The sequence below is a fragment of the Bufo gargarizans genome, chromosome 8, assembly GCF_014858855.1.
Source record: "Bufo gargarizans isolate SCDJY-AF-19 chromosome 8, ASM1485885v1, whole genome shotgun sequence".
Taxonomy (NCBI): domain Eukaryota; kingdom Metazoa; phylum Chordata; class Amphibia; order Anura; family Bufonidae; genus Bufo; species Bufo gargarizans.
In genome coordinates this window covers 144580337-144595635 of record NC_058087.1, presented here as the reverse complement: position 1 = coordinate 144595635, position 15299 = coordinate 144580337, and the positions used below count along the sequence as shown (strand labels likewise).

The 15299-nt window shown below is 44.7% G+C and overlaps 1 protein-coding gene across 2 annotated transcripts in view; it reads left to right on the top strand.

The window, feature by feature from the left end:
• NDE1 (nudE neurodevelopment protein 1) overlaps positions 1 to 15299 on the top strand; it is a 25065-nt gene extending 9766 nt beyond the window's left edge. For both annotated transcript variants that reach the window (XM_044302994.1, XM_044302992.1), the window contains exons 4-9: positions 1380 to 1528; positions 2330 to 2466; positions 2901 to 3080; positions 6073 to 6164; positions 6823 to 6974; positions 13764 to 15299. In XM_044302994.1, the coding sequence (XP_044158929.1) occupies positions 1380 to 1528; positions 2330 to 2466; positions 2901 to 3080; positions 6073 to 6164; positions 6823 to 6974; positions 13764 to 13857 (804 nt within the window). In that variant the 3' untranslated portion in view covers positions 13858 to 15299. The remainder of the gene's footprint in view (positions 1 to 1379; positions 1529 to 2329; positions 2467 to 2900; positions 3081 to 6072; positions 6165 to 6822; positions 6975 to 13763) is intronic.

Sequence of the window (15299 nt, the reverse complement as noted above, 5' to 3'; positions counted from 1 at the left end):
ACGGCCGGATCACGGACCCATTCAAGTGAATAAAGAAGGAGGTCCAGCTTCCAGACAACATATAAATGCTTTAATGAAAAGGTGCTAAAATCCAGACATGTACATCAGGTCTACGCGTTTCAGATCAATAAATTCAGATCCTTACTCATGACAGAAAATCTTATTGGATCTTCACCATGGATACTTGCGTACCAATAGGCCTTAATCGCAGTCATGATCTTATACTGCATTATTGACCCTGGTACTTTGTTGTTTCCTTTGAAGTTTTCTTCTTCTTTTTTAGTATATGCTTTTATGTCTCAGAGGTGGAGCTATCTGCTGATTGTGTCCACCTGACATGTTTGACCTGCCCCTTATTTAAGGCCAGTGTCTCACACTATCTTGTTGTCATGAGTAAGGATCTGAAACGCGTAGACCTGATGTACATGTCTGGATTTTAGCACCTTTTCATTAAAGCATCTATATGATGTCTGGAAGCTGGACCTCCTTCTTTATTTATATCTCCACCATCGCTTAGTTCTTGGGAATATCCGTGCTTCTATTGCAACTTGGGACCAGGTGAGCCTCGACAACTGCTTTTCCCACGGACTGTGCTTGTGTATTGCAGGCCGCAATACAGCAATGGGCCGCACACGCCAGTGTGAAAGAGGCCTAAAGGCTATGTACACCTTTGGGGCAATTAAAAAAAAAATAATTGTTGCATTCTACTCATTTTGAGCTAAAAAATGTTCTTCAATAGTTTTTTTGATTAAAACTATTCATACATTTTTTATTTTTTTGTATACACTAGAAAAGAGAAGTGCAAATTGGGAGGACCGCCGGGACCTTCTAGGTTACCAGAAGCTGGGGTGCTCACCTGAAAGGGTTGTGCTGGAGGCACAACACTCTGCAGAGCGGTTCAGTTAGAACCGCCACGGCTGCTGTTCACGCTGTCACGGTCAGGGTACTGAGAATCCGGCAAATCTACTGAATCAATTGAAAAAATTATTTTTAGCCCCATGAGTAAAATGCAATCATAAATACGATCATAAGATTTTACAAAATGCACACAGGTGTCCATAGCCTCCTGTAAGTGGCAGAAGCGGTAAGGGCTCTTTCACACGAGTGGATCCCGTGCGTGTGATCCGCAGCGTGAATGACAGCCAAGCCCTGTCCCGGACAGCAGACACACGGAGCAGTAACATGACTGATAATGCTCCCTGCCTCTCTGTGATCTTTTTTACTACAAAATCACAGTGACTGCTTTATCTCACTGTGATTTTGTAGTAAAAAGATCAGAGGCAGGGGAGGATTCCACGCACGGAATCCTCTCGTGTGAAAGAGTCATAAGTGTTGTGTATGAGCCTTGGGTGAAGACCTTTCAATTTCTTTTGTATCAGGAAAAGTTTGAGGAGCACCACGCAGCAGGTTACTCACAGATCTGCACCCTGGAAAGTGAGCTTTCCCAAACCAGAGCAGTCCGGGATCAACTCCAGAAATACATTCGAGAACTGGAGCAAGCTAATGATGACTTGGAAAGAGCTAAGAGGTGAGTAGTCTCACCTGTACTATCACCCTCATCGTAGTCTCACCTGGAATGTGAGTGCAATTCAGATCTTCAGAGAAAAGAAAACCTGTTTGCTAGGTTGATTGACAGCAGTTTAAAAAATGAATAAGAGAAAGAAAGTATGGATCTAATAGAAATGTGTGATATGACGCTGTTATTGACCTGTTCAGGTCCACGGGAGTTAAGTCTCTTTATGACTAAACACAATTAAATGGGTATTCCCATATGGGACCCGTTCTTGTCTCCAGGGGCCCCGAAGTGATCACAGAGAAAGCCACGCACATGCAGCATCCTTTCCATTTACAGCTTCAGGATTTTGGAAAATAGCCAGTGAGCGCATTTGGCTATTTTCGGAAATCTGATAGCAGTTAATGGAGAGCACAAGTGCGGCCATCCCTCTAAGGATAGGTCATCAATATTAAAAACCTGGACACCCCCTTTAATGTAACTCTGAATTACGTAAATTACAAAATAGTTTTGCTGCGTAGGATACATTTTTTTAATGTTTTTTTTACCCCTTTAAACTCCCCATAACCGGAGTTAAGCATTTTTTGAAGACTGCACACCGTTTTTTATGCTTTTGCCGTGACATGTGGCAGCACAGAAACGGGTTGTGATGAGACAACCACTTTATTGCAGCTGTATCAAGACCTAGAAGTCTGAGGGAAGTATAGGGCAGAGGGGGGATGCTCAGGGATACATAGTTTTCTTTGATTTGATGGTATTTCCATGTGAAGTACTCTGGCCAGGTGCTTACTTTGCCTCAACTCCTGCTTCTCACAGAGCAACCATCATTTCCTTGGAGGATTTTGAGCTTCGTTTGAATCAAGCAATTGAGAGAAATGCTATTCTTGAAAGTGAACTTGATGAGAAGGAAAATGATCTTGAGTGTATCCAGAGGCTGAAAGATGAAACTCGAGGTAAAATAACGATCCCCAGTGTATACTTGGAGTGGAAGTCCCCCATTCAGGGCCCTTTTGTATTTGCCAGAACAGGTCCAGAGAGCCTTTCTTGCTTTGAAGGATTAATCACGTCCATACATTACCTGGGCAGTTCAGTAGCTATTATGTACTGGGGGTTGGGTCCTAGCAGTGGGTCACCCAACCAGAACCATTTGCAGAAGACCCTACTACTAAATGAGGACCGTTCAATGTATATAACCAATATAATTTTAGCATAGCCATCATGAGACATTTAGAGTTTTATTCTTCTTAAGCCTGCACTATAATTGCGTTGGGCGATATGGCCACACTATGGATAGTCATTCTAGGATATTATGTAGGCTTCAGCTGTGAGGGAATACCTTTCACCATACATTTGATTCTTGACGTCCTTCTCATTTTATCACTTTTAGACTTGCGACAAGAGCTAGAAGTTCAGCAGAAGCAGGATTTGCTTAAACGTAGTGCAAGCACTAACCAAGAAAGTGAACGCATAGACATGGCTGTCCAAGCTTCCATCTCTGTACCGTCTACTCCTGTAGGCCACAGGGGGTCCTTCTCTAGTCTCAGCTCTCCAATGCACTTCAGAAAGGGTAAGTAGACTGTTATTGGACTAGTCATCATTGCTTCCTTTTGAAGGTCCAGGTGTTCCTGTGGGACACATCCAGGATTAGAAAAACACGTCTTCTCTCTTTCCAAAATCAGCTCCATACATGTCCTCAGGTTGTATGTGGTATTGCAGCTCAGCCCCGTTCACTTCTCGGGCACTGGGTTACATTACCTGACACAACCATGGACAGGTGTGGAGCTGTTTCCTGGAAGAAAACATGTTTTTCCAATCCTGAGCAAGACCATTAACGCCTCAGTCTTGAATGATACCAAACGTTCTGATTTTCAGTCCTTGTATAGACAGAGCCTTACATTTCTCCAGTGTCTTGGAGCACAAAGAAAAAACACTTCCCCCAGGTTCCACATGGTGGACAAAAATTAACAGAACTTCTACTTGCCTTGCCCGCCCCCCTCTGGTGCCGATCTGATGGTGTCAGGTTCTCTCTGACTGCTGGACACAGCAGGAAAAGGCTGTGATTGCTGCTTAGTCGCTGTGCGGCATTCACAGCCATTTCCTGCAATGTCAAGAACAGGAGTAGGAAATGGAGTGCGGCCGGGATCTCTGCACCGTCAGAATGGTACCAGGTGGGGGATTGGTGAGGCGAGTGTCATTATTATTATTATTATTATTTTTATTTATTTTTTACAGCATGTGCAGCCACTAGGGCAGCTTTATTTTTTATATTTCTTGTACTGGAATACCCCTTTAGCATGTCCATTTGTTCCCAAAGTGGGTAGGCCACTGCCACAGGTGTCTGATTTAGTGCCATTTATTGCCCTCTCTTTTTTTTAAAGTATGGCAGGCCAGGCATGCATGGTGGAATTGGGGGAAATAACAGTTAGTTGAACACCTTGTGAATGATGAGCTTAAAGGGCATCTGTCAGAAACCTCCATAAAATTTTTGCACAGAACCTACCTAGTCCCATCCAGACTACATCAAATCTACCCTGAAGTCTCTCCCAAATGCTTTAGGGGATGTGAAGATATTGGTACAATGCTTCACATCTGGTGGACTTGTCCAGTAGTCAGGAGGTTTTGGAGTCAGATTAGCAATCTTCTATCCTCCATTCTAGGTTGTACCTATCAGACATCCCTTACGCTATGCTTACTAGCTGATAAACCTACATGGCTTCGATACCCCAACTTTAAAGGGGTTGTCCAGGTTCAGAGCTGAACCTGGACATCCCTCCATTTTCACCCCGGCAGCCCCCCTGACATGAGCATCGGAGCAGTTCATGCTCCGATGCTCTCCTTTGCCCTGCGCTAAATCGCGCAGGGCAAAGGCATTTTTCTGAGTTCCGGTGACATACCGGGCTCTCTATGGGGCTGACAGGCAGCCCGGTGACGTCACCGGCACTGATGGGCGGGATTTGGCTCTGCCCTAGCCAGTAAAACGGCTAGGGCAGAGCTAAAGCCCGCCCCTCAGAGCCGGTGACGTCACCGAACACACTGCTGGGCGGAAGTTACCGCCCGGCAGTGTGTTATTGATCTAGCGCAGGGGCACTGGAGCGCATCGGAGCATGAGATGCTCCGATGCCAGGCTCAGGAGGGCTGCCGGGGTGAAAATAAGGGTATGTCCGGGTTCAGCTCTGAACCCGGACAACCCCTTTAAGTTATCACAGTTTATACTATTAGCGGCTAGAATACATATTGCTTATAAATGGAGATCGCCTGGACTAAGTTATCAGGCGGTAATAGACAGGATCAACAGGATCTTATTATATGAGAGATTATCGGCCATCCGGATGGATACTTTCTCCACCTTCGAAAAATTCTGGGAACCTTGGCTATCCTCCTCTCACTCCTCAGACATACGTTACTGTATTACTTTGTGATTGATAGTGGCATGACGAGATGTATATCACTAGTTCACTAGTTCACCTTTTGTGTCTTTACTCTATAAGCTACAGATATTGCGCTGACTACGCTAAAATTGTGAACTGCAATAGGAATGTCAACATGTACTGTTATTTCATATGAAGTATATTCAAGTTTAATACCTGAATTATTCTGTATTGAATTGATATATTCTTTTATGCTTCCATCAATAAATACCCCATTGAAACATAAAGGGCATCTGTCAGCAGATTTGCACCTATGACACTGACTGACCTGTTACATGTGCGCTTGGCAGCTGAAGGCGTCTGTGTTGGTCCCATGTTCATATGTGCCCGTATTGTTTATTAATTATGTTTTAATATATGCAAATGAGCCTGTAGGAGCAACGGGGGCGTTACCATTACACCTAGAGGCTCTGCTCTCTCTGCAATTGCCGCGCCCTCTCCACTTTGAGTGAAATGGTCAGGCAGGGAAAACATCATCACGCTTGGCTCTGTCAATTAAAGTACAGAAGGAGCGGCAGTTGCAGAGAGAGCAGAGTCTCTAGGTGTAATGGCAACGCCCCCATTGCTCCTAGAGGCTCATTTGCATATATTAAAACTTCATTTTTCTCAGCAGTGCGGGCACATATGAACATGGAACCAACACAGATGCCTTCAGCTGCCAAGTGCACATGTAACGGGTCAGCCAGTGTCATAGGTGCAGATCTGCTGACAGATGCCCTTTTAAGATGTGTACACATCTTTAGTTAAAAAGGAAACCACCATGAAACGATAGATTTTTCACACAACAGATACTATTGACTTGTGATGGAAACCATTGTGAGTTGCTGTGGTTTATTTCTTCGCACTGTTTGTGCGCTACTTTTGTCTAGTATGTAAAAATGTGAAAACTACGGCAGAGGCCAATGCAGATGTGCTCTGAGCCTAAGGCATGTCATCTAGTGCCTTTTACTTTTCTTTTGCACTCTTTTTGACAAATCTCCCTAGTTTTACCATGAGGAAAGTTTTGATATTTCTAGCTGTAATTGGAAAAACAATGGTATCACTGCAGGGGCTTAAAGTATCCTGCAGCAGAACACAAAACTTTGATTATTTTTCTCAGTGGTTTCACTCATTTAACTTTGTAAATTCCAGGTTCGGATGATGGATATTGTGGCACGCCACTCACGCCATCTGCAAGGATATCTGCATTGAACATTGTAGGGGATCTACTTCGGAAAGTTGGGGTAAGCCAGTTTTATTTATTTATTAATTTTTTGAATCCTCTCTTTACTAATTAAAGGGGTTTTAGACACTGCTCTAATGAAGCACCTGCTCTGGCGGTGGGTTCGCTAAAGTTATGAAGAGGCGCCGGCCTCCATAATTTCGGCGTATCCAGCGCCACTTCTAAATGTAAGACTGCTTCCGAGCTATCTTACATTTAGTCATTTTTCTCCGCCTGAAATAGGCTTAGAAAATGATGAATGAGAGGGGCCTGCCTGCCCTTCCCCCACCCATGCCAATCTCACAATTTTAGACCTGGCGTGAGGGGGGCAAAGTCGCAGGCCATCTGCCCCTGAAATGCGACTAATTTTAAGCGTATTTCAGTATAATAAATGACCCCCACAGTCTATACCAGGGATGCTCAACCTGCGGCCCTCCAGCTGTTGTAAAACTACAACTCCCACGATGCCCTTCTGTAGGATGATAGCTGTAGACCAACAGGGAATGATGGGAGTTGTAGTTTTGCAACAGCTGGAGGGCCGCAGGTTGAGCATGCCTGGTCTATACCATGATGTAAAATAACAATTTCATTTATATCATATTATAAGGGAAGCCGTAGACAGCGTCCGGTGTATTTTTGTTTATGACACAAATTTGAGTGCCTGTATTTTATTTCCACAGGCATTGGAGTCTAAGCTCGCATCTTGCAAAAATTTTGTATATGAACAGTCACCCAGTAGACCGGTGGCACCTTTACTGGCGCATGTAAACAACACTAGAGAATGCAGTGAAAACAGTCTCAGTATGCCCATTATGGGGTCAGGGGAAAAGGGGTAAGTCGCATCATGTTTGAATAAGACCTTTGTTGCACTTTGTAACCAGGTGTTTTTCCATGTCACGATCTATATTTAAAGTAGCACTCACACAAAAATGTTTATTCTCTGACCTGTTAAAAAGGTGCATGAAATAATCTGTAGTGAATGTAATCTTCTCCCCAAATGACTGTTTGTGAGTTATAACCTCCCTTCTGATCCTCAGCTGTGGCATGTGAACAGAACTCTGATCTCCAACTGACACAGGACAGGAGGTCAGTTACTTCTCTATTCATTCCCATGAGACTGACATTGAGGCTCCCATAGGAATACATAGAGAAGCTGGCTTCCTGCCCAAACTTAAGATGCTGTGTTATTTAGGAAGTTAGAGTGCTGGTCACATGACACAGCTGAGGATCAGAAGATAGGGGATAACTCACAAATACAGACACTGGTAAGAAGATTACCTTTACTACAGTTTACATCATGCACCTGTAACTGGTCAGAGAATAAAAATGTGTATAATCCTGCAATTTCCACACTGGCCAGTAGGCCCAACGTATGTTAACACTTCCTGTCTTTTGAAAGCAGATACATGAGCCATTAGCACAATGGACAGGATCTGACCCCCCTCAAGTTCTATGGAAGTGTTTTCTAGGCATGGAGCAGATACGCTGTTGCAGTGAAGGCCCCGTTGTCCCAGTATCAGCAGAGTAAACCTACTTGTCGGGTGTCCTGCGCATGTGCAAATACAGGTGTAGAATCCCCTGTATCTGCATGTGTCACCTGTGCAGAAGTACTGGTAGTCAGAAGCAGCCCAATGAAGCTGTCACTTGAGGTCACATGACCACCGCCTTCTTGCAGCCGCTTATTGCTTACACTAGCCCTTAATTTCAAGGCACCCTGCTGTCCAAAGATAGAATGCACATTGCATGGATGGAGATGGTCTTGAATAAATCAAGATGATTTACTCACATGACCGCCTCACTTGGCTGCATGCATCTCTGCTCAGATGCTTGCACAGATACAGGCAGCAATATCTCCTTTATCTGCACCTGAGCAGAAGTGGCCACATGGGTAAGTATTTATGCCTGTGGAGCAAAAAAAAAAAACACGTCTTCTCCATAAGCAGCAGGGGGCCTTGAAATGAAGCGCTGGTGTAAGCTATGAGGGTGGTTTAGAGTTTGCGGTAACAGAAATGTAAGGACAAATAATTGAAATGCAGCCGGCTCACTAGTAAGTCCAAGCCTCACTCATTCAAATCCAGATGGTACAAGGCAGAAGCGCTCTGTCAGCAGTGCTATATGAAAACAAAATGCTTAATAGTGTGAAAACACATCTTCTCCAGCACTCTTCTGGATAATATCCAAAGTTTCTCTATTTCAAACTATTAAAAGTATCAGGAAGTCAAATGCAGACAATGACAATGAAACAGAACTATTTTATGGCACTTTAGAAATCTTACCAGAAAGTTGCCATCCACTTGCAAGTGATTGTCTAGGACAGTGCTCCTCAACTCCAGTCCTCGGGGGCCCACCTGCCGGTCACGTTTTCAGGATTTCCTTAACATTGAGCAGGTGATATAATTAGTGTTAATGCATCAGGACTGACCACTGGTATTCATTCTGTGGGGTATTCTCAAATCATGACTAGCAAGTCAGCCCTGAGGACTGGAGTTGAGGAACACTGTTGTAGGACATGATAACGAAGTCTGTAACATGGAGTATTTTGTACAATTTTGGTCACCTGAGCACAAGAATGACCTCATCAGAGATTGAATCAAAGAACTAAATGGACTACAGGACCCAGAAAGATTATCAAAATTAGAGTTATTTCATTTAGAAAAGAGACGACTGAGGGGAGATCTACTAGCTCTGTATAAATATATCAGGAGTCAGTACAGAGATCTCTCCCATCAACTGTGACGAGAGGACATCCTCTAAGGCTGGGTTCAGACCTGAGCGTTTTACAGCGCGTACGATCGCTCTGTAAAACGCCCGATGCCCCAAGAAGTACAGGAGCTTTTTTGGGGCGTCTTGTCGCACGTTCCCGTACATAGACTTCAGCGGGAACGCGCGACAATGGGCGTTCGCTTGTCTCTGTATGCGCGATTGTAAACGCCCGTACAATCGCGCATACAGAGCGTACGCTCAGGTCTGAACCCAGCGTAAGTCTAGAAACATAGAAGAGGATTCTTTACGGTAAGAGCAGTGAGACTATGGAACTCTCTGCCTGAGGAGGTGGTGATGATGAGTTAACTAAAAGAGTTCAGGAGTGGCCTGGATGTATTTCTGGAGTGTAATAATATTACAGGATATAGCTACTAGAGAGGGGTCGTTGATCCAGGGAGTTATTCTGATTGCCTGATTGGAGTCGGGAAGGAATTTTTTCGCCTAAAATGAGGAAGATTGGCTTCTGCCTCATGGGTTGTTTTACCTTCATTTGGATCAACTTTGCAGGATAACAGGCTGAACTGGATCATTAATTTATTGTGCCGTATATTCCAGATCTTAGAGTAACTAAACCTCTATATAAATTTGTATATGTTGTCCCTAATGCCATAATAAAACTATCTCTAATATACTTTATTAATCCATTTTTCTATTTTTAGTACACTTTTCCCTGCCTAAAGCGCACCATTCACTGAGCGCTTAAAACTGTTCTCTGTACACCACTGACAGCTAAGTGGTGTATGGAGTACACAGTACATTTTATCAATGGCAGGAGTGCACATTGCTGCTCCTGCCCGTACCCCCCGGAGGATTACTAACTCCTGGCATACCCTGTACCTATGTACTATACCAGGATTAGCTCAGCAGAGCAGGCTCCTGTCTGTGCCTGCTCTGCTAAGCTAAGAGAACTGACATGCAGGACTCTTAGGTTAGCGGAGCTGGCAGGAGCAGGAGCCTGCTCCGCTAATCTTGGCATATAGTCAGGTCCATAAATATTGGGACATCGACACAATTCTAAGATTTTTGGCTCTATACACCACACAATGGATTTGAAATGAAACTGCAGACTGTCAGCTTTAATTTGAGGGTATTTACATCCAAATCAGGTGAAGGGTGTAGGAATTACAACAGTTTGCATATGTGCCTCCCACTTGTTAAGGAACCAAAAGTAATGGGACAATTGGCTTCTCAGCTGTTCCATGGCCAGGTGTGTGTTACTCCCTAATTATACCAATTACAATGAGCAGATAAAAGGTCCAGAGTTCATTTCAAGTGTGCTATTTGCATTTGGAATCTGTTGCTGTCAACTCTCAAGATGAGATCCAAAGAGCTGTCGCTATCAGTGAAGCAAGCCATCATCAGGCCGAAAGAACAAAACAAACCCATCAGAGAGATAGCAAAAACATTAGGCGTGGCCAAAACAACTGTTTGGAACACTCTTAAAAATAAGAAATGCAGCGGTGAGCTCAGCAACACCGGAAGACCACGGAAAACAACTGTGGTGGATGACCGAAGAATTCTTTACCTGGTGAAGAAAACACCCTTCACAATAGTTGGCCAGATCAAGAACACTCTCCAGGACGTAGGTGTATGTGTGTCAAAGTCAACAATTAAGAGAAGACTTCACCAGAGTGAATACAGAGGGTTCACCACAAGATGTAAACCATTGGTGAGCCTCAAAAACAGGAAGGCCAGATTAGAGTTTGCCAGACGACATCTAAAAAAGCCTTCACAGTTCTGGAACAATATCCTATGGACAGATGAGACCAAGATCAACTTGTACCAGAGTGATGGGAAGAGAAGAGTATGGAGAAGGAAAGGAACTGCTCATGATCCTAAGCATACCACCTCATCAGTAAAGCATGGTGGTGGTAGTGTCATGGCGTGGGCATGTATGGCTGCCAATGGAACTGGTTCTCTTGTATTTATTGATGATGTGACTGCTGACAAAAGCAGCAGGATGAATTCTGAAGTGTTTCGGGCAATATTATCTGCTCATATTCAGCCAAATGCTTCAGAACTCATTGGACGGCGCTTCACAGTGCAGATGGACAATGACCCAAAGCATACTGCAAAAGCAACCAAAGAGTTTTTTAAGGGAAAGAAGTGGAATGTTATGCAATGGCCAAGTCAATCATCTGACCTGAATCCGATTGAGCATGCATTTCACTTGCTGAAGACAAAACTGAAGGGAAAATGCCCCAAGAACAAGCAGGAACTGAAGACGGTTGCAGTAGAGGCCTGGAAGAGCATCACCAGGGAGGAAACCCAGCGTTTGGTGATATCTATGCGTTCCAGACTTCAGGCTGTAATTGACTGCAAAGGATTTGTAACCAAGTATTAAAAAGTGAAAGTTTGATTTATTATTATTATTCTGTCCCATTACTTTTGGTCCCTTAACAAGTGGGAGGCACATATGCAAACTGTTGTAATTCCTGCACCGTTCACCTGATTTGTATGTAAATACCCTCAAATTAAAGCTGACAGTCTGCAGGTAAGGCCTCATGCACACAACCATTTTTTTTTTTAAGGTCCGCAAAAACGGGGTCCGTAGGTCCGTGATCCGTGACCGTTTTTTCGTCTGTGGGTCTTCCTTGATTTTTGGAGGATCCACGGGCATAAAAAATGAAAAAAAAATCAAAGTCAAGTTTGCCATTGAAATGATAGGAAAAAACACTGATCACGGACACGGATGACAATCTTGTGTGCATCCGTGTTTTTTCACGGACCCATTGGCCGTGAAAAAAATAGGACAGGTCATATTTTTTTTTTTCACGGCCAGGAAACACGGATGCGGCTGCCAAACGGTGCATTTTCCACGGACCCATTGAAAGTCAATGGGTCCGCGAAAAAAAACGGCACAACGGCCACGGATGCACACAACGGTCGTGTGCATGAGGCCTTAAGCACATCTTGTTTGTTTCATTTCAAATCCATTCTGGTGGTGTATAGAGCCAAAAATGTTAGAATTGTGTCAATGTCCCAATATTTATGGACCTGACTGTAGTACATGGGTACCCATGTGCTATGCAAGGAGTTAGTAATCCTCCTGGGAGCACAGGCAGGAGCAGCAATGTGCGCAGAGCTGAGCTGTCAGCGGTGTCCAGAGAACAGAGCTTTAAGCGCACAGTGACTGGTGCGCTTTAGGCAGGGAAAAGTGTAGTAAAAATAGAAAATTGATTAATAAAGTATATTAGAGATAGTTGCTTTTGGGACAACATAGTAAACATTTATATAAAGGTTTAGTTACACACAAAGGTATCCTGTAAAGTTTCCATATGTTTATCTTGTGGCCTCCTTGTCTTATGGACAAAGCAGATGGGGCACTAGTGGCAGCACTTTTTGTCACATAACCTAGGACCGTTTTCATGCTGGCTTCTTACACAGTGGCGTACATATAGGGGTCGCAGTTGCGACCGGGCCCGGCACCCCAGGGGGCCCGGCCGCCTGCGGACCCCTGGCCCCTGCTGCAGCTGCGTTTCCACCCCAATCCCAGTTAAGTTGCCCCCGCCCTCCTCCTTGCGGTCAGCGCCGGTGCCGGGCCCGTGAACTCCCGCGAGACCTGTGCGAACTCCTGTGCAGGTCTCGCGAGAACATGCGCGCGCCTGAAGTCAGTCAGACTCAGACCGGGATCCGGAATGCCTGAGAGAGGATGAGAAGAACTGCAGAGTGCAGACGGTAAGTAAGTAAAAGGGAGGGGACCGGACCGGAGCGGACCCTGGCAGCCCGCAACAGGGCACACTGAGTCTGACTGTAAACCCTCCCCCGGTCATCTGCCAGGGGGGATGCCTGGGGGCCTCAGTGTGCCCTGTTGCGGGCTTTTCCTGCCAGAAACAAGTGCCAGTGACTGTAGTCTGTAAACCCCCCCCCCCCCGGTCATCTGCCAGGGGGGATGCCTGGGGGGGCTGAGGGCCTCAGTGTGCCCTGTTGCTGCAGGCTTTTTCTGCCAGAGAGGAGTGCCAGTGACTGTAAACCCTACTTCCCCCGGTCAACTGCCAAGGGCCATCTGCCTTGCTTTGATGGGATTGCCAGATTGGGGCCTGGGCTGATCTGATCATCTGCGGGGCGGTAGTGGAGATGGGTGCGGCGGCGGGTTGGGGGGGGGGGGGGGGGGGGGGCCATGGATCAATTTCGCACCGGGGCCCCATGTATTGTGTGTACGCCACTGTTCTTACATTTTCCATTAATATTAATTTACTATGTGGCAACATTCTCTGTGGTCTTCATAGGAATTTTGGCACATATGGTTTAGTGTAAATTCACACAACCGCGGTGCCACCGTGCCCATGTTGCAGACCGCTAAACGTGGGCGTCAGCTGTGTGAACTCTACATCTGCTTGTTTCCATGGGCTTCCAGGTCCGTGCCTCCACGCCACAAAAGATAAGACATGTCCTATGTCAGGAATGGGCAACCTCCGGCACTCCATCTGTTCAAAAACTACACCTCCCAGAATCCTCCTTTCACTTCTATGGGAATTATAAGAACAGCCAAGTAGTTTCACAGCAGCTGGAGTCCCGGAGGTTGCTGATCCCTGTCCTGTGTTTTGCTGTATCTTGCGTATCGCGGACACATTTATGTCAATAGGTCTGCACCACAATGCGGTGTTCCCTTGGCCGCTGGCCGTGTTTTGTGGATGGCAGCGCCATAGTCTTTTAAATGGAGGATGTCCAGTATTACAAGTGAGGGTTCAGAAGGAAAAGGAGATGTCTTTTTGCAGCATACCCAGGTGCCATGTTCCCTTTAAATACCAAACTTTGTGACCCTGCTTTTTGATGATCAGAAGATGTATGACTGCACAGACATGGTTATCTCTTTATATATTTGCATCGTGATAATATCAAATTTGTTCATTTCTAGGTTCATTAAACGACTAGAGTTTGGCTCAGTGACCCAAAATCTACCTGCACAGACCATGAGCTCGCCTCGGGGGATAGTCAAGATGATACTGTAGAGAATATTTTGCTATAGACTTTAACTTATTGATTTTAGTGGCATTTTAATCATGACTAGAAATAACCTGGACTTTGTACAAGAGATTTAATGAAGACCTCAGCTGTTCAATGAAGATGTTCCACTCAAGAACTTCATGGGATCAATAATGGTGGTCGTGCACTGGTATTATTCAGATCCTCATTCACCTGATGTCTTTTATTTTTTTATTGTTGGTCTTGATAAAGATTGAATTGAGTATGTGACCCTAAATGGTGGTTTCAGTATGTTCACAAAGATAATGGGACTTCTAGGAGATGTTGGCACTGTTGGATTGAACATGATTTAAGATGCATCAAAGTAAGTTTGAAAGGTTTTCTGGGATAAAACACAAATTCCATGCTTTTATTTAGGTTATGTATGAATGTATGATCTCTAAGGGGCCCGACCACTGGGACCCCCACCAGTCAGTACAATGACAGGGCCATGATGGTCTCTTGAGAGCTGCAGCCCATTTGGTGTTAGAAGGTATGCCTGGCCAGTAAAATTTTTAGTATAATCAGAATGGCTTACATTTTGAAAGTAATACTTCATTAATCACCTGCTGCTTCCATTTAGCAATTGATTGGCTAAGTGCTCATGTTTCCATATGGAGAGCGACCAGGAAGTAGAGATGGCGATGGGCTTAGGTAGAGCAGAAGTAGCCGGGAATCATGCAACCAAGATAAGTGCTTTAATCCAAGCATATGGGCTTGTTCAATTGCAGCTCGGCCCCAGTCACTTGAGCCATGGAGCACCTCAGCCCCTTTATTCTGCTGACCCTACCGATCACATAATCACAGATGATCCTAAGGACCACTTTAATATATTCAATGTATTTTCTTTTAATGTTTACTCCTTATTTCAGTTAGACCGCATACACATCATCTGCGGCAAGCTGATCTGGCACAAATGCTGGCTGTCTGCCGGACCAAAAACCATTGCATGCAACAGTTTTTGTCTGGCCAAAACTCTGCATTCATGCCAGTATGCGGACGGATCGGCTGTAAACTATATAATGCTGGATCCGGAGAAATACGGCAGGCTGCTGAATCTGCTGCCGGAGATGTGAACGTGGCCTAACAAGAATTACTTCTGTAAATGTACTAATCACCACTATGCACCTATACCGCACTGCTAGCTGCAATGGATCTGTAGTCGGCTTCTTTTTGTAAGACTTTCGTAGAGGTTTTTAACTTTGGTTGTCAGGAAAAAATAACTTAATATACAATAAACCTTGTTGCTATTCTTCATTTCCCATTTCTCTGAATGCAGCCAGCCTTGAAAGCAAGGCAGGTTATTGGTCTGATGGACACGGGCATGTACACGTGAATATTTTTCATTTATTCTATACTAATATAAGAGTACACTCCTTTCCATAAATGTTTACATTGCTGTGAAATGCTGAAATAAATTGAATCCCAC